The sequence below is a fragment of the Leucopleurus acutus genome, assembly GCF_964270905.1.
Source record: "Leucopleurus acutus genome assembly, chromosome: 18".
NCBI classification, from domain to species: domain Eukaryota; kingdom Metazoa; phylum Chordata; class Mammalia; order Artiodactyla; family Delphinidae; genus Leucopleurus; species Leucopleurus acutus.
Window position 1 is genome coordinate 11,178,198 of NC_139160.1, and position 20,413 is coordinate 11,198,610.

A 20,413-nucleotide genomic window follows, 5' to 3' on the forward strand; every position below is an offset into this window, starting at 1 on the left:
GTTAATTTTGGTGTGTTACTAACCTGAGTGAACTTGTATTAGCCACATGGTTTCTTTGCACCTCATTTTTTATACTTTCTAAAAAGGAGCAGTAATACAAGCTTTTCCTATAAAAACGTCTCGAATTAGATTATGGACATAGAAGTACTTTGTAAACTGTAAAATAGTATATAAATTAAAATATATACAAAGTTTCCATCTATGCTATGAATAGTATATTATTTCTTTAATCTTTCTCTGATAAAGATTATTAGCCTATTTTTACATATTAAAGCTGAGGTTCTGAGAGGTTAAGTATCTCACCTAAGGTTATATGGCTGGTTAGTCTTGGAATTGTAACGGAAGCCAAATAATTATCAACCTTCAAATACCATACTCTTTTCACTATTCTGTGCTGCAAAGGAGTCAATCATCTTAAGAGTGAAATAGAATAATTCAGGTTTACAGAGAAACAGAAGGAGACTTATTTATTATTAATTAGTTAGAGTAACAGGTTACTTTATATGCAGGAATTGTATTTGGTACTTTACATATATAATCTAATCCACACAATTCTTAACATATTATGTAAGTGAAAAAGTACTAGATTGAGTTTCAGGGATCTTTGTTGTCTTGCAAGTTTGTTATGTGACATGTTACCTAAAATGTGTGGATTTTTGTGTCTTCAGCTATAAAAAGGATTTTGGTGGTAATGATCTTTAATGTCTTTCAGCTTTAATATTAACGCCACGACTAAAGTTTTTTTTTTTTTTGCTCACCTTTCTAACATTTTGTAGATCATGAAATGCTTTCACATATGAAATCTCATGTAATAATGTAACGTAATAATTTCATACATTATAAAAGCATGATGGATAAATGAACGCGATGACTTAAAGAGACTTATTAACTGGAGGTAGGGAATGTGAGGCTCAGAAAAATTTACTAACAAGCTTGAGGTCACACAGCAGAGATTTGAGCCCAGAGTATAAGATTAATATTTTTTATGCCATAATCTTCTAGCCTTTCTTTGTCTATAGTGGTAGCCTTGCTGATAAAGAATAAGAACACTAGTAAGCGAAACCATGACAAGAGTAGAAGAGAACAGAAAAAGTGCCTTGTAATAGCATATTGTTGTCAATAAATGTTGTTCAATGAAGGGAGGAGGTAAAGAATGTGGCCAGTTTAATGATTAAATTAAAGGTTTTAGAAATTATACTGCTATATAAGTTTCTGTATTATACTATTTTTTCACAATTCTCTCTTTTTTTTTAAGACTCCACTAGAGAATGTTCCAGGTAACCTTTCTCCGATTAAGGATCCTGATAGACTTCTTCAGGATGTTGATATCAATCGCCTTCGTGCAGTTGTCTTTCGGGATGTGGTAAGTTATGCCTGCTTGATTTCCCAGGAAAAAACTTTCCACTGTCATTTGTGTAAAATAATTTAAATTTTATAAGAAAGCTGCATATTAAAACTAAATGTCCTAGTGTCAGGGATTGTAGGTATATAACATGCTTCTGTTTGTAAAATGGATGAGCGTAGCTTTCTCTGAAAGCTTATTGATATGTTATTTTTTTTAATGATGTTAAATTTTTATTTAATTTTTGTATGGATACTAAGAATAGGGATAACTTTGAAAATTATACTTGACTTTATCTTGAATCACCTATTCCTGTCTTTTAGTATTCCTTGCTCCATCTCTAGGTACTGAATATTTTGCTAATATCAATGTTCCTTGTATTATGGATAAAAGGGATTAATTCATTAAGGTGTTATTGACAGTTACATTTGGGGGGCAATTACTTTTGAGATAAGAATCTGCATTTTAAAATATAGATATCAATGGGAATTTGAGTTAGAAAGGTTGCTTAATAAAGCTTATTGAAAAGATAGCTTAAGGAAACGGTTTCATGGAACCCTCCAATTATATGATCACTTATCCAAAGTAAGGATAGATAAGATTGGCCTTTCCACAAATTGTGTAGAAACATACACAGCATTTCACAGCAGACGCAATATTGGCAGTACTCCTTAGTATAGTTGCTGTTTATCAGCCATTTTGGATTCTGTTTTTCTTATTTTAATTGATGATTTATGAAACATAGAAGGAAGTTTATGTTTTAAGTTTACATTTAATAATAAATTGGATAGAGTACTTTGTACTTGAGAAAGTGGTTAAAATATATTTAAGTCATACAGCATAATACTGCATGGTAGGAATATATGATAGAAAAATTCTCACTCTTTAATATATGTTAGTGCTTATAAATCACTAAGAAAATTACAACCATACCAACAGAAAAATAAGCAATGGATGTAAAATATGAAAATAAGGTAACAAACATATGATTTAAAAGTCAGTATAATCAGCAGTCAAAGAAATGCAAATTTAAAACAAGAGTGAGATAAATATTTTACCATTAAATAAACTAAAAAATTTAAATAATAGTACCTGTCATTACAAGGATGCATTGAAACATGCTCTATGACTTATCACTGGTAGGAATAGAAGTTGAATAAACTTTTTGGAAAGCTCTTTACCAACATGTGTTAAAACTCTTATAAATATTGATGCTATTACCCAGTGGTTCTCCTTAAGCTATTTAAGCCCATGTGCTCATCAGAGTTGCCTTCAGGAAAATTGATAACATTGTAAATATCCAATATAGAGCTTAATAAATCATAGTATATTCATTTAACAAGAAACTGTGCAGCTATTAACATCATATTTTTGAGGGAAACTTAGTGACATGTAAAATGCTCATGATATATTTTAAGGGAAAGCAGCAGTATGCAAAAATACTTATACTACGCAAATATTGCATTTGTATGCCAAGTGTACATACATGCACATGTTCACCTTTTTTTAAAAAGTCTGGAAAAATGTACCCAAGTGCTACCAGTGATTATCTCTAGGTAAACAGTTTTTATTTTGTACTTTTTTTGTATTTTCATATTTTCTGTAGTAAACCTGTATTGCTTTTATAGTTAATAAAAAATAAAGGAATTTTTAAAAATAGGAGATAAAACATATAATAGTATAAAAATCATGCTGTGAGAAACTCTATAATCTGGACTTGAATTTGGACTTGGGAAAAAAATTACTCACTAACAGTTTAACCATTTAGAAATGCGAATTCATCCTGAAAAATTCATCCTGAAAAAAAACATGTTGTGGAAAGAATTTTTTTTAATGACAGATGATTTAAACATGGAGTGTGTCTTCATCTCCAAGAGACCCATTCGAACCTAACATGGAAGGGGTTTATGTTAAGTGTGACATTGCATTTAAATTGTTAGTAAATTCTGAATCAGGTTATTGTGGTGGATTATGATAATTTTTCTAGTATCTATAGATGTTTTGTAACTATACTGGATAACCCAACAGTGGTGCTTATTAGCTTTCTTCCTGAAGGAAGGGAATTAGTGTTCCCAGGTGTACCTTCCAAACATCAGGGAGGTAACATAATTTGTGTTCATTGAGTTTATACTGTGTATCAGACACTTAGTATATATTACCTCAGCTTTCAGTAAAGGTTAAGAGAAAGCTAAGACTCAGAAACATTAAGATCACACAGCTAGTGTGAGGTCGAGTCAGAATCCCAAGGTAGATCTTTGCAAAGCACTCTCTTTTTTACCACCATATTTCGTAAATTCTAAGGTACACTTTTATTTTCATTTTAAATAATCTCCAAAATTTGGAAGTGTTTTACAATTGCTATATTTTATAGTCAATTGTAGAAATTATAGTAAGATTTCTCCTTAACTTCTGAAATTTTTACGAATCAATAGTCATTTTTAGTTGCCTTAATTTCAAAACCACATGAGATAAAAAGTTAGGTCTTTAAGGAAAAATTATATATATAAAAGCTGTCTGTTACCCACAGAGTATGAAATACTAAATTCATAATATTTCAGAACAAATTTAATCGAGTTTGGTCATTTTCTGCGTTACCTGTACTAATTCTGTTTCATAGTATTAAATCATCAGTAAATATTTCTCATTGTCTTTTTTTTCTAACAAATGCACATAAATTTTGAATCGTGCTCACATTGCACCTAAATGAAGTAGTAATGTAAAGTGTCTGTTTATGGAGTTACTAGACTTCAATGCATGTTTGTTTTCCTTATTTCTATGTTATCTATGGGCCAAGGTAATTACTTGCAGTTTTGGCTTGAGTATCACTTTTAACCTAGCTTAGAAAAAAGGCTTAATAACCATCTATATATGATGACTTGGATATAGTCTAATCTGGAAATAGTATTAGAGGTCATTTAAATTTGTCCATTAACAATTTTTCCCTATATGATGATTATTTAGGCTTTTTGGATAGAGCTCTCAAGGTTATATGGCTCTTTATATTTTTGCAAAGCATACTTATTTTAAAGTTATCTTCTCTACTAGACAGCAGTCTGCTTTTTTAAAACTATTACCGCTTTGTCCTAACTTGGTCAGTCTTTTTCAGACCTTTTACCACGTTGCTGCTCTCCTCTGGAAAAATTTCATTTTGTCATTGAGCTTTGGAAATTGGGAGCCTCAAATATTGGCTCCCAATTCTGCACTGGAAAAATTACCTCATTTTTCCAGAGGAGAATAGTGGTGCTGTTACTTCTTTTTATCTGTTATGTGTCAGACATTGTGTTAGCTTTTTCTTAAGCTGCCGTATCACACTTTTAGCTCATATTGAACTTGTAAACAATTCAGGCTTCATGCTCCCCCATTTTTACACCTCCCCTAGTTTACTTATATTGTTTCCTGCTCAGGTAGTGGTATGTTAGAATTGTATATGTATTCCAATTGTAATTTTATTCTGTTAATTTTTTTTCAGTTACTTGAAAGTATATTTGAAACTCTTGTCTTTTTTTTATTCAGATGTTAAATTATTCTTTTCAAGCTTGTGCTATCTGCATATCTTATAAATATGCATTCTCTGTTATGGAAGTAGTAGATACTAGTAGTGGAGAGGACAAAGAATAAAATTTTGTGGCACATTCAGCAAAATCTTAACATTCTCATTTTTTGAAATTACATTCCAACCTGTAAATCAGATGATATATTTATGGAGTTTTTTATCTATACTTAGATGATGCTTATTAAATAGCAGTGTATACTTAGCAAGTTTTAGTAAAAGTTAAATGTCATATTTTGCCTCCATAAAGAAGATGAAACAACAATAGTTTCTTGTACTCTAAGAACTTATACTTTATAAGTTTTGAGTGTCAACACTGCCTTTTCATTTTATGCAGGATGATAGCAAGCAGGCACAGTTCTTAGCTCTAGCTGTTGTTTACTTCATTTCGGTTCTGATGGTTTCCAAGTATCGTGACATTTTAGAACCCCAGCGAGAGACTGCAAGAACTGGAAGCCAGCCGGGTAGAAACATCAGACAAGAAATAAATTCACCAACAAGTACAGGTACTTAATATTTGTCTAATTATTTGAATTTTCATCATCATTTATCTCCTTTTTATTTCATTTTACATCTAGATTTAAACTGATTCTATTCATAATCACCTCAAGTATTTATAAGTAGGTGGTATATAAATGCCGATTTAATATTCTTTAATTACACAAAAATGTAGAATGATATTTCCTATATTCTCATTTTATCAGAGAGTTTTGGTTTTAATGTTTCTATTTATTAATACAAATCATTTATACTACTGTTTAATATGCAAATAACTCATATATTTTAAATGTATAATTTTAAACTTTATAAACATATGAAAGTAGGAGGTCCTTATAGAGTAGTTCAATATCAACAATAAGCCAAAGTGTAAATCTTTATACCCAAGATCAAAGATAGCATCCCTCTTTCTTTCCTTCTTTCTTTTTCTTTCCTTTCTTTCTTTCTTTCTTTCTTTCTTTCTTTCTTTCTTTCTTTCTTTCTTTCTTTCTTTCTTTCTTTCATTCATTGTGTATAGTTATTTCAGTATCTAAATATTCTGTCAGAGATTTATAATAAACAAACATACATTCTAAACTTTATACCAAAGTTGCTTCAACTAAAATCAAAGACTTCTAGACATCAGTGAACCATTTTGGATCATGTTGTCTTTCTCATCTATAGAAGATGCTCATGTTGTAGGAGTTCATGCATTATCAGCTTTATCTACTCTGCTTGGAAATGATAAACACATTTTCTGGCAACTAATATTTTAATATCATGGGGAGCCTTTTATCAATTGTATTTCTTGCCGGGTGTTTACATCAAGGTTGTTTCTCTGTTGTTTGCAGTGTGACCTTAGTAACCCAGTGGTTATTTCATGTACCACTGGATTAATTTGTAATAGAAATTATCTTTCCTAAATAAATGAATATGATACACAAATTAAATGAATATTTTTAAAAGTGAGTAGAAATTAGTGGTCAAATCTCTGCATTTTGTTTTCCATATTCATATCATATCTCATTTACTTTTTATCACTGTTGTGGAAATACAGATTATACTTAACTATAATTCTTTGCTGTTGCATGCTGTATTTATTTTTAGTATGTAAACATGATATTTCTTTGTAGTATACTTTTACTTTTAACTTTATTCTTCAAATTAAATGTTATCCTACCATTGCAGTTTATGTCTTTTGACCATTTAAAACCCTGAGACTCTATATGTTAATCAACTCTTTCTTCATTTTTAATACATGCATAACAGTCATATATGTATAAAGCAAGCAATATTTTAGTGAACCTTCCAGTTCTGATTTTCTTCTGTTTGTTGTGTGTTGTGTATGTTGCTAAAATTACTCTACTTAACGAGTATATTATTTCCTTTCTCTTAAATACATAACTTCTTTCCTTCCTCCAGAGATGTGGTCTTTACTACTAGTATGTTTGCATGTTGTAGTGATATAGAACTGTCTTGGATCTTCAGTGGACCATGTTGCAGGTTGTTACATGCTGGCTCAAATTTGATTCCATAATTTTCTCCACAGTTGTGGTCATACCATCTATCCCTCATCCAAGTTTGAACCATGGATTCCTTGCCAAGTTAATTCCTGAGCAGAGCTTTGCCCACTCATTTTACAAAGGTAATATTAACCTCATCTCCTGACCTGTTTGGGTATTCTTAAATTTCATAAATTGTTATACAATAACCGTCCATAATCTAATTGTTTATAAACAATCATACACCTCAGGTTTCAAGAAGATATAATATGTTGTATTTATACCTGGCTATTGAGAGCAAAATATAGTTTTTATATTTATATTCCATTATATTTCTTTAAGTATCATCTGCAAATTAAGGCTGCCTAATTATATGTATAATAATATGCACAGTGGTGGCATTCACTGGAGATTGCAGAAGAGTCACGTCTTATTAGTGGGACTAAATTAGCCCTAAAATGAAGGCTACTATGTAATGACAACAAAAAAGTTGAGAAGAACAAGTCTTGAAAGCATCAAACTGATAAGTTATTTAATTTTCTGTTGGAACAAAATTCCAACTCTTTTTAAAGGAATACAAAAAAATTCTTCACCAAACAATGTAAAATTCAACATTAAGCATCTAATAAAAAATCATTAAATGTGCAAAGAAGCAAGAAAATGTGATGCATAAGCAGAAGAAAAAAATCAGTCAATAGAAACAGATTCAGAAAGGATAGATATAGCAGAATCATCAGATAAGGGCATTCCAACATCTATTATAAATATGTTCAAGATGTTTTTCAATTTAAAGGAAAAAGTGAACATAATGTGAAGAAAAATGGAAGATTTTTGTAAAAGAACCAATTTGCAGTCTTAGAGATGAAAAATAAAATAGCCAAAATGATGTCTCTGGGTAAGATTAACATGAGATTAGTCTGTGCAGAACAAAGGTGAGCCAAACTATGCCCCCCCCCCAGGATTTTCCCGTGTATACACCCTGCATAATTCCTGGGACAGTGAATATGATAGATTTTACTATTGTGACAGGGTTATGTTATATATGTTAGCACAGTTGCTTTTTTTTTTTTGGCTTAAAACAGAAATGTATTCTTTCATAGTTTTGGAGGCTAGAAGTCCAAATCAAAGTGTCAGCAGGGCCATGCTCTCCCTGAGGGCTCTACGGGAGGATCCTTCCTTGTTTCTTCCTAGCTTATGGTGGGTGCTGGCAATCCTCAGCTTTCCTTGGCTTGTGTGAGCATCAACTCCAATCTCTGTCTCCATCTTCACATGACCATCTTCTCTCTGTGCCTGTGTCCAGATTTCCTTCTTTTTGTAAGAATACCAGTCATATTGGACATGGGCCCCTCTCTAATCCAGTTTGACCTCATTTTCACTTGATTATATCTTCAAAGACCCTATTTCCAAATAAGGTCATATTCACAGGTTTTGGGGGGACATGAATTTGGAGGGAACGTTATTCAATCCATTGTAACTATTCAAGGGTTGGTTCATTGCTTTGTGGGTCTTTTAGTCTTGTCTTTTTTCTTCTTCTCCTTTGATACTTGATTTGCATCTTTTTAGCACAGTTGCTTTTAAGAAAAGGTGATTATACAAGTAGCTCTGACCTAATCACATGAACCCTGTAAAGGCAGAGAGTTTTCTCTGGCTGGTTTGGAAGAGGAAATGAGAGAGCCTCAAAGTGTGAGAGGGATCTGAAATAAAGGAAGTTTTTCATTGCTGAGTTGGAGGTGACCATGCAACAAAGACCTGAGACCACCTTGTAGGAGCTGAGAGCACTTCCCGGCAAGGGACTGAATTCTGCCAATAACCGGAGTAATTTTAGAGAGGGCCTTGAGCTCCAGATGATACCACCGTTCAGTGTACTTCATACATTGGCTAATGATATGGAAGAACAACTTATAGAACAAATAAAGCAGCAAAGTATTTCTTCTTACAACTTGATGAATGGACAGATATTTTTCATAAACGTGCAAACTTTGGACATAATGATGAAATAAAGGAAAAATTCTTTTCAGCTTTATTGCTTTCAAAGGCATCTAACTCTGAGTTGGATAAACTAAGAAGGATTAGACTAAATTAGATTAGATTAGATTGGAGTGTCATCTGGAATTTGTTTTGTGTAGAAGTGTGTTCCAAAAGGTTAACTGCAGTGACTAGAATATACTCTGCAGTAGTTAACCTGATTAAGGCGCCTGCATCAAAATATCTATGCACTGCTTTCTTTATCAAGAAAAATTTACTATGAAACAATTTTAGCTGAACTGCATAATGGTCTTAGTGGTATAATAAAATTTTGAATTACTTTAAGGTCGATGTGGTAAATTTTCTATTCTTTTTTTTTTTTTTTTTTTTTTTTTTTGCGATACGTGGGCCTCTCACTGTTGTGGCCTCTCCCGTTGCGGAGCACAGCCTCCGGACGCGCAGGCTCAGCAGCCATGGCTCACGGGCCCAGCCGCTCCGCGGCATGTGGGATCTTCCCGGAGCGGGGCACGAACCCGTGTCCCTTGCATCAGCAGGCGAACTCTTAACCACGGCGCCACCAGGGAAGCCCCTCTATTCTTTTAATTATATGATAATATGGAAGGTGATAGTAAGTAACTGTTACTGCGTGCTGTCATGCAGTGGTTATTGAGAGGAAAAGTTCTGTTGATGATGTTGGAAATACAGAGTCAATTCTTAGTGTTTTTACAGGATAAGAAACCAGTTTCATTCCACGCTTTAAAAATCAGTAGAACTGGCCTCTGTCAGACATATAAACTGTGTTAAATGAACTTAGTACTTCCAAGCAGGAAAGGATTGCATCATGTATTTTTAGTGTGAGAAAAGATGAAAGAACAAAAATAAAAGTTAGAATGTTGGAAGTACACAGTTTCTATGATATCTTGCATAATTTAATAAAAATTATTTTAATAATATTATTTATTATATAATAGTTATTAATGAAGTTTCTCTATCTTAAGAATGATCCTGATTTTGCTCATCTTGAAAAGTTACCTCCTATCATTTTATGTATTTGATAGAATGTCTTGTATTTTATTTTACATTAAAAGGAGATACGTATAAACAGAATTTATGGATCTGGAATCTGTTTCTTTCATTGAAATATAATTTATGTTTGATTATAACTATATGGGATAAATTATTAGAAATGAGTATTGATGAACATTGAGGGTATATTTTGAAGATACAGCATTTCTAGTTTCATTTTGGGTAAAAGTATAAAATGAATACATGTTCTGAGCTCTCTGAGTTCTCATTCTATCAACATAACTCTGTGACACGGCTTTCTCCACTCTGCGTGTTATTAAAATAAAACAAAAATAGGCTAGCTATATGTTATTCCCATGAGTAGTAGTATTACCAGTTCTACTTGGATTAGATAAGTTAACAAGCAAAAGTTCATCATATTATAAACTTTAAATATTTATATTCCCAGTATTTGTTCAAAATGTTTATATAGGCATTTCTTTTGGGGAATCACTCTTTGCTTAAAACTTTTTGTTTATTTATGTGTACTGAAAAAAGTTACAAGTACAGTAACATTTGTCTAGATTGATCACCTATACCCACACTTTCAGTCAACAACATGGATAGTTTTTGTATTTTTTTTCCCAATTTACCTTTGTTCTGATTATATTCATTGAAATTTAATTTTATGTCTATGGAGTCAAATAATACAAGCTTTTATGCTTTTATTTTCTGTTTTGAGAAGACTGATCTGGACTACTCTTCAACTCCTTCACACTTTACTGCCTTTTTTCGCCTCGTTATTGAGCCTTTTAAAAAATTCTGAACTAGCTCTTTGGCCTCTCTCTTCTTAATCTTTGATAGTCCTTCAGTCCTTGGAGTATTGCGTAGTTTCTTCCTTGGACTTCTTGTCTCTAGTCATTTAGTCCAGGGGCCCCCAACTCCCGGGCCATAGACCGGTACTGGTCCGTGGCCTGTTAGGAACTGGGCCACACAGCAGGAGGTGAGGTGGGCGGCAGGCGAGCGAGTGAAGCTTCATCTGCAGCTCCACTCCCCATCGCTCCCCATCGCTCTCCATCGCTCCCCATCGCTCATATTACCACCTGAACCATCCCCCCCACCAACCTTCCATGGAAAAACTGTCTTCCACGAAACCAGTCCCTGGTGCCAAAAATGGTTGGGGACTGCTGATTTAGTCTGTTACTGATGACAAGTTTTAAAATAACATTATTATATAAAATAATAAAGTAATTTATATTTAATATAATACATTCATTTAATAAATATTTTATAATATAACAAATATAATAATTTTTCTTTCTAAAAATTTCTAAGGGATTCCTATGGTTTTCAAAACAGTTAAAATGTCTTAACTTATAGTGGCAAGACTACTCTAGTTCTAACTTATCTGGATTACTACAGTCGTCTCCAAAGTGGTTTCCTCGCCTCTTGTCTTGCTGATCTTTATTTGATTTTTTATAGTTTTGCCGCAGTTTATTTTAAAATATAAATGAGATTATGTCTCTTTTTGACATAAAAATTTCTCATAACATTTAGAGTAAAATATCACTACCTTCCTAACTTCATCTCATGTGGTTCCTGCATCTGCTCACTACAATGAAACTACCTTTTAGTTCTTTAATCATGCCAAGCACTTTCCTGCCTCGTGATCTTTGTATTTTGTTCCTAGTTTTTGGCTCTCTCTTCTCCCTATTTTTTGTATGATTGGAGAGTACTTATCCTTCAGGTGTCTGGTTAAAGGTCACCTCCTCACAGAGGCTTTCCCTGACTACTATAGCTAAGGAGCTTCCACCCCACAACCACCTTCTTTTCTTATCATGGCATCCTCTTTATTTCCCTTCTTGCACTTATACAATTTATTTATTTGTTTGTCTATTAGAATGTGTGCTTGAAGAAGGTAATTCCTAATATCTAGCATGGCACTTGGAAGTACATACAGTAAATATTTGTTAAGTAAATGGGTAAGTTATTGAGAAAGCTAAACAATTTTTAAAAAGCTGACTATTGATGGTAGCCATAAAATGTATTTCATTAATAAACATACGTAAAACAGAGAAAAGAAATTTTTATTCATAGCTTGTCCTAGAAGCTGTAGAAGCTTTGTGTTAATTTTCCACATTAGGTTTCAAAAGAAGAATGTTAATATGTAGGTGAACTTACAAATAAATATGTTGTATTAGTTTTCCTCTAGCAGTTTATTGTCAGGGAAAAGAATTATGTTCACAGGAATTAAAATAATTAAGATATTGTGCCACTTATACGAGAACAGACATATGGCATAAACAGTCTACAAATAGGTAGGAATTTGTATGAGTATTTCATATATAATAAATATAACTTTTCTAATCAAATGGAAGAGGAAGTATTATTTGGCAAATGGTATTGGTATTACCAAGTGGGATAGCCAATTGAAAAAAATAAATTTATATCCTTATTCCATATAACAGGCTAAATAAATTCCACATGTATTAAAATTTAAAGCGTAAAAGGAAACTGAACATAATTCAAGGAAATTAAAATTAATATTTATATAATATAAGAAAAGATGTTTTAAATCATAACATCAAGTTGTAAAGATATGACTAAATAAGTTTTATTTATCTGCATGTCTGAAAATGTTAACAAAATTAAAAGAAAAAATGCAAACAGGAAAAAATTTACATTTAGTGATAAAAGTTAATCCTTAATAAATAAAGAATTCTTACAGATCAATTAAAAGAATATATCACAGTAATGGAAAAATGTAAAAAAATAGCTGAACAGTTAATAAGAGAAAGGCAATGTAAGTACAAATAAGGGAAATTTATTTAAATCTACTCATAATCAAATACATTTATACTGAAACAAAACTGTACCAAAATTTTCAAATTGGGCAAAATTTTGAAGGGTGAGAATATAAGTAATGTGCATTTTACATAGAATAAAAATATCCGTGATCCTTGTTCTACTAATTTTACTCTTAGAAGTATATATTAAGGGAACAATGAAAGATATGCCAATATTTTTTTACCACTCAGTTTTTATTTATTGCATACTTAGAAATAAAGCTAACATTTATTAAATAAGTTGCTACATTCATATAATCAAACACTATGATTTCAGCTTGCACATTTGTTATTTTATCTTTTGGAGTCATTTTTAATGGACTCGTAATTCATTATATGGGTACATTATAATTTATTTTACGAGTACTCTACACTGTCATTTGTATAATATTTATAGAATTCTTATTGAATACTGATGTCAAATATCCTATATATTTTATCTTATTTATAGCTGAAAATCATGCTCAGTTTTCCCTAACAAATATTTTTTTTAAACTTCGACTCTTTAAAATAAATGTCTGTTTTCAGTATTAGTAAGGGTACCAACAAAAGCCTCCCTCCTCTCTTTTTTCTTTCATCTTCTAATTTGATCTTTTTTCCAACTTACCTTATGATTCATTCATTATTCATTCATTGCTGAATAAATGAATGGTTTCCTATTACATACTAGGTACTGGAGATACATAATAGTGATCACAAAGTCCCTATGTTTATGAAGCTAACATTCTAGTGAGGAAGATAGACTTTTAGAAACCACACACTTAAGTATATAATTGCAAGCTATGTTGTATTCTAAGAAATAAAATTACAGATTATTGTGAGAAGGTACAAAAGAAGAAACAATTTAATTTGGGGGTTGGGAAAGTCCTTATAGAAATGATATTTAAGCTTTGAACCAAACAATGAAGTCAGTTAGTTTGGGAAAAAGACTGGGGATAGTGGAAGCATATTTCTGAAAAGGTAGCCACGTATTCAGAGAAATTCCTTGGCATATTTTGGGAACGTATGTGGGTGGAACATAAGAATCAAGTGAAAGGGAAGCATTCCATAAATTTAGACAGGTAAGCAGGAACCAAATCATGTAGGGCTTGTAAACTATACTAAGGATCTGGTTTTTAAACTAAGCAGAGGAGTGTTATATTAGTGTTCCATTGCTGCCATAACAAAATACCACAGACTTACTGGCCTAAAACAACACAAATTTATTATTTTATAGTTCTATAGATCAGAAGTCTTACATGGATTTCACCAGGCTAAAATCAAGACATCCTCAAGGCTGCATGCCTTTTTGGAGGCTCTTGAGGAGAATCCATTTTTCTTGCCTTTTCTAGCTTCCAGAGGCCACTCATATTCTTGGCTTATGGCTTTGTTTCTTATTCCTCCATTTTTAAAACCAAGAACTGTGCATCTTTCGGGCTATTCTTCTGTAGTCATATCTTCCTCTGAGCACAGCTAGGAAAGGTTTTCTGCTTTGAAGTTTGATTGAGCTGACCTGGATAATCCAGGCTAGTCTCTTCTCCAAGCCCTTCCATTTAATGTCCTTTTTGCCATGTAAGGTAATATTCACAGATTATGGAGATTAGGACGTGGACGTCGTTGGGAGAGAGGGGCATAATTCTGCCTGCTACAAGTATCATACAATTTTACAAGAGTATTCTGAGTACAATGAGGGAATAGATTTAGAGGGGCATTGAGGGTAACTGAATAAACCATCAGAGACTATTGCTTTCTAGGTAAGAACTGCTATTGCTTAGGACTAAGGTGTAGCGGCAGTAGAGATTAAACAGGAAGATAAATTAGACGTACTTTGGAAGTAAAATTGACAGGATATGGTAAAAGATTGGATCTGGGGCATGAGGGTATGAGAAGTTTTCAAAGATAATACCTAGCTGTCTGGTCTGAAGTACCAAGATGATAAGTAATCATTTGTCAAAGCAAGCAAGAACGGAGGTAGATTATTTGAAGAGAATGACCAAGACTTCCATTTTTAGATGTATTAATTTTGAGATGTCTGTGGAAATCTTCTAAGCCTTTGGGAAGCTAAATCAAGCAAGTGCATTACAGGTGATAGCCTGATACATTTCTTAATCCTCATAGCACACATAAGATCTATATTTTTCAAGTGCGGTCCTTGCAGCTTTCAAAGCGTAACTAACTTGTTCAAGATAACATGGAAAACTAGTAAGTTGTGGAGCCAGAATTGAAACCTTTATCAATTTGACTACATTCCCATTATCTTTCTTATGACATATCCTTTTCAGAAAGGAAGGAGAAATACCCAAAGTACCTGAAGGGAGGTGGGAGTAAGAGGTTGTTCTTTTAGGGTGGGAGATACTGATCTGCAGATAAAGGGACCAGAGCTAGGAATGAGAGGTAGAAATTGAAGATAAGTAGAGAGAATAGCCGATAGAGTGGTTGGGATCTGTAATTTTCTTTTCTCTTTGGAGTTTCGGTTAATTTTTTTGCAATTTAACTAATTTGCATTTAATATAAACAAGATATACAAGTTATATACAGATCTTTATGTTTATTTTAAATTACTCTAATGTGAATAGTTTGCTTAGTATTACTATTTGAAAAGCAAATAAGTAATCTTGATGTAATTTTTAGTGCTATACTAACAAGAAGCTATATGTTCCTTTCATGTTATTCCTTATTAAGGTAGTTTGGAAAATAGCAATTTGAGTAATTTAATAGGTAAGAAATATTGAAACACTTCATAAATTATCATAAAACAAGATTTTTGGCAGAAGGAATGTGTTAAATGAGGTCACCATGTAGAAATCATGTCATTTGTTGAACTTAACCCCATATTTTTCCAAACATGCATTAGATGAACTCATTAGGTTCAATGAAAAACAGTAAGAAAAAGAGGCATCTGGCACCCAACTGCCTGTTCTGACAAGGTTAAGATCACTCAGGCTAGTAATATTTTTCCTTTGTGTACTGACATGGCCTATTGCTACAGAAACTGTGGAGAACTACTGAAAAGTTGGAAGTCTCCTGTCAGTAATATAACCTGCACAGGTGCAATCATTTATACTTTCTATGCTGCTCATGCTTAGCTCCTGTTGAAGTCACTTGGGTTAAATCCTCAAAGTACTTTAGTGTTACAAAGAAGCGTTCTGGAAACATGTAATTCATCTAAGCTGAAGTTTGTGCTGTCATCTGAGAGTGTGTTCTATAAATGCATAATGGGAAATTAAGGTAGGTTTTTTGAGTATTGACCTGTTTTCTATTTGCAATTACTGTTATAAAATTTTTCATTGGTGTTTATTTTTATTTCTAGGTGAATAAGATCATAAACTTTACAAAACTTATGTATTTGAATAGAATTCTTATTGAAATATCAAAATTACTGCTCTCTTGAAATAATTCTTTTATCATTCACAGTAAAAAAATTAAGATTTTTATTACTGTATAAATATTTTGATGAGACATTTGAAAATATTTTAATCTTCAAATTTAATAAACTTTTAATTGTGTTTTATAATCAAGAGATCAAAATTTATGTTGAAGTTCCATGTATCTAGCTAATGAGTTATAGATTTTAGTTGTCTACTGAGAGAGTTGAATAGAAAAGCAAAAAATTGTATAGTTGGTAGAAAAAATCTTTTTATATGACACCTTGTGGACACAAACCAAAAATTTTATTTTCTTAGATATTTTGTTTGCTAGCAAAATGCTTATATTTCAGACCAATACAACTTGAAAAGTTTACATTTTTGTGTAGCTCTTAATGTAAAACACATCATAAATAAAGATTCTGAGACATCATGTTAGGGTAAAGCCAAGCCTGTAGACAAGATCTATAAATTAGCTAAATTTAGACTAAGTGCTAGACTTGACTTTATGCCTTTTGACAATTAAACTCTTTAAGAAAAGTTAGCCCATGCTAGTAACTATTCCACTGTGATATTTTGTTGATGTTAGAGCTCTTACTTTGTTTCTGTGTTTACATTCTCTGTCCTGTTGCCATAGAAATGTCACTACCGCTGTTTAATTCTCTCCTGATTTTTCTGCTGTAATTGTTTTCTCTCCAAGATTATGTAATCTGTAGATTAAACATGCATTAAGTAAACTCAGTAGTATCTCTAAGAGTGGAAATAACTGGCTTAGCCATCTTCCCATCCTATATTCCTAGGTAATTTAATCAATTTCCAAAATTTGATTATCACCTCTGTTTGAATGTTCCCTAAATATATGGCCATAGTTTCCTTGACTTACAGATATAAATGTCCCAGAGATTCTGCATACTCAATTAATTCATTATTTTCCTGAACAAACTTGCTTCTTTTTTGCTTTCTTCTTCAGTTAGTGACATATCACCGTTCTTTTTTTTTCTTTAAGCTAGATATTTCAGAAGCATCTTGATTCTTTCTCTTCTATCTTATTCCTAATGCTATTATTCTGATTTGTCTTAATCTGCTCTCACAAGGTTTTATTTAAAAAATGCCAAATTGTTATCTTTACCTCTTAACCTTTTTCCTTCTCTAGTGTTTTGCCAGTAATATTACCGAAATTTTCTGTCTTCTCAAAAAAACTTTATATAGTTATTTTAAGTTTTAGCCTTAAGAACAACTAAGAAAAACCTATTTTTCATGTTGTTCATCTAGTGTTTGAATATTATTATCATGTTCTACGGAGTAATCTTTTGTTCTTTCAATTCTAACATCCTTGCCCAAACAAGCAAAATTAAAACCTATTTAATAAATATGAGGAAAACTGCCACATGACATGGACTTGTGAGAGATGTATATCTTTAGTTTCTTGTTCTAATAACCTTTCAAATCAAAGAAACAAAGAAATAAACAACAACAAAAACACCTAAGGGCAGTTTCTGTACTTCCCTGGTGGTGCAGTGGTTAAGAATCTGTCTGCCAGTGCAGGGAAGATGGGTTTGATCCCTGGTCTGGGAGGATCCCACATACCGTGGAGCAACTAAGCCTGCGAGCCACAACTACTGAGCCCACGTGCCACAACTACTGAAGCCTGCACTCCTAGAGCCCGTGCTTCGCAACAAGAGAAGCCACTGCAATGAGAAGCCCACGCACCACAACGAAGACCCAACAAGCCAAGAATGAATGAATGAATAAATAAATAAACAAACAAAGCTAAGGGCAGTCTTATAGAACTTACAGATGTTAATTTCAAAGAGATCATAGACATAATTTAGTTTGCCCTTCTTGTATTACAAAGAATAACTATTAGTTATTAAAGTAATACAAATAGCTGCCATTTACTAAGTATCTACTTCATGCAGGAACTGCAAGTAAATAAGTGGTATCTTATTTTCTTCTTCAACATGACTTTATTAAGTTAAAATCTATTATTCCCATTGTACTTAGATTAGATAAATTTTTCAAGGTCATCATTTAGAATTTGGTAACATATGAAAAACTTTATTATAATGACCTTTGTATAATGAGATTTGATAGGAATTTAACATTTTAAAGATGGTTTTCCTTTTATCTATTTTAGTTAGTAATATTACATACGTTTTCATACAGATTTGTGATTCAATTTTCACAAATTGAAATTTATATTTATTCACAAAGAATCATCATGAGTATTCCAAAATAATTGTTCTTAAAGACACATATAGGTTAAATTTGTGAGGCTCACTATTCTATTATCAAAGCATTTATCCTTTTGAACTAATCATTTGACATGCTTTTTGCAATTAACTCTTTAGAATTTTATGTATTATGTGTAATTTCAAATATATCTTTAACTAGTTTAAATATTTCAATCAGGCATTTCATTATTGGTTACTGAAATACCAAAAAAGATATAAAAGTAACTTAATATTTTTCAGGAGATATTAGAGAAGTATAATAATTTATCTTGCATGATTGGTAGCTAACAATAAAAGTATAAAAGGGGAGCTTTATATAATAATTATTTACAAGCTGCTATAAGCAATTGTGGTAGGAACTATTTCTCCATGCTTATATATCAATTTTGAAATGCCAGATGATTTATAAAAGAAACAGGGTTCTGTTGATGCTTGCCAAACAAAATGACAGGTGTATGTGGTTGATATATTTTAATCAAGTTGTGTTGTTACGCACATCCATTTAGCAGATTTTTTGTTTGTTACAGGTTTTCTTTTGCTTATTCTAATATGTGAGTATATTTTATTAATAATACTGGGTTTTCCTCGTGAAGCTTTTTGTTTAAATCAGTTTCTTTCATTTCAGAAACACCTGCTGCATTTCCAGACACGGTAAAGGAAAAAGAAACACCAGCCCCTGGTGAAGATATGCATCTAGAAAGTTCCATTCCTCATACTGATTCAGGAATCGGAGAGGAGCAAGTGGCTAGCATCCTGAATGGCGCAGAATTAGAGACTAGCACAGGCCCTGATGCCATGAGTGAACTGTTATCTACTTTGTCATCCGAAGTGAAAAAGTCACAGGAAAGCCTAACTGAGAACCCCAGTGAAATGTTGAAGCCTGCGCCATCTATATCTAGCATTAGTCAAACCAAAGGCATCAATGTCAAGGAAATATTGAAAAGTCTTGTGGCCGCCCCAGTTGAAATTGCAGAATGTGGCCCTGAACCTATCCCATACCCAGATCCAGCACTGAAGAGAGAAGCGCAAGCTATTCTTCCTATGCAGTTTCATTCCTTTGACAGGTAGGTACTGAACTTATTATTTACAGTGCTCTATGCATAGAAGGAAAATTAGAGTCTGTTAATTTAAAAATATTAGGAGGGTCTTGAAAACATTGTATTTTTTACTGTAGATTCTTACCACAAAGACTATCAAAGTGACAGGCCAACTGGATTGATCTCATAGGCATTTTAATAATATGTTTCAAAAAAGGGGGTTTAATATGAAATGGCGATAGCACATTGAATTGGAAATAGGGAAACACAGATTCGGATTATAATCTATCATCAAGTGACTACAGTAGATTGGAGAAGTAATTTTATATATATATATATATATATGTTTTATATATTATATACATTTATATATACATATATGTGAGGAAACTGGAAAGTAATTGTTTTTTGTTTTAGGGAGAAAAGATCAAGTTAGGAAGTCAAATGTTTCTTAAATGTCAAAATAAATATATAGTCAAAATGTAATATATATTCCATAATGTTTTCTCTAAAATAGCCAAACTGCTTTGTCCCAATTAGAGACAGTAATTTTTTTAGAGTTTAGGGGTTGAGGTGTGGCAGTAAAGCCATTTTCAGCTAGGATGAATTATCTTTTTCATACATAAATATGATTTAAAATTTGCCTATAAGCATTTCAACCAGCATCCTACAGATATTTCTTGAAAATTTATTGTGAAAATATGAATGGCATTAGTCATCATGTCAAATATAAAGAGATAGAATCAGGTTTGTTTTCTATGAACTTAAAGTAGTAAAAGGAGATAAAATGTTTGCAGATAGTTGTCTATAAGATAAAATGTGTTAAGAGTCAGAAGTTTTTTAAAAACTAAAAAAAGGAGGGGTATAAAAGGTAGGAAATTGTTTCTTTTTTTTAATAGTTTGGAGGTTCATTCATATAGTTCCTTGGATGTTCCTTATGCCAATTCATATTTGGTTTGTGTTCCCAGGATATATGTGTATGTGTGTTTATGAGTTTATATAAGCATAAGCATGTAAGTATTTGTATATATCTATAAATCTTTATCTATAAATAAATGGTATAATAATTTAACTTGGGGCCATAAATTTTATGTTCCATTTAATTTTTAAG

General features: G+C 32.1%; 1 protein-coding gene across 3 annotated transcripts in view; it reads left to right on the plus strand.

Annotated features, from left to right (window-relative positions):
* NBEA (neurobeachin) overlaps nucleotides 1–20,413 on the plus strand; it is a gene marked incomplete at its 5' end in the record, with an annotated part of 627,381 nt that overhangs the window by 219,937 nt on the left and 387,031 nt on the right. For all 3 annotated transcript variants that reach the window (XM_082859302.1, XM_082859301.1, XM_082859303.1), the window contains 4 exons: nucleotides 1,256–1,363; nucleotides 5,230–5,398; nucleotides 6,919–7,014; nucleotides 18,891–19,329. In XM_082859302.1, coding sequence (XP_082715428.1) covers nucleotides 1,256–1,363; nucleotides 5,230–5,398; nucleotides 6,919–7,014; nucleotides 18,891–19,329 — 812 coding nt within the window. The remainder of the gene's footprint in view (nucleotides 1–1,255; nucleotides 1,364–5,229; nucleotides 5,399–6,918; nucleotides 7,015–18,890; nucleotides 19,330–20,413) is intronic.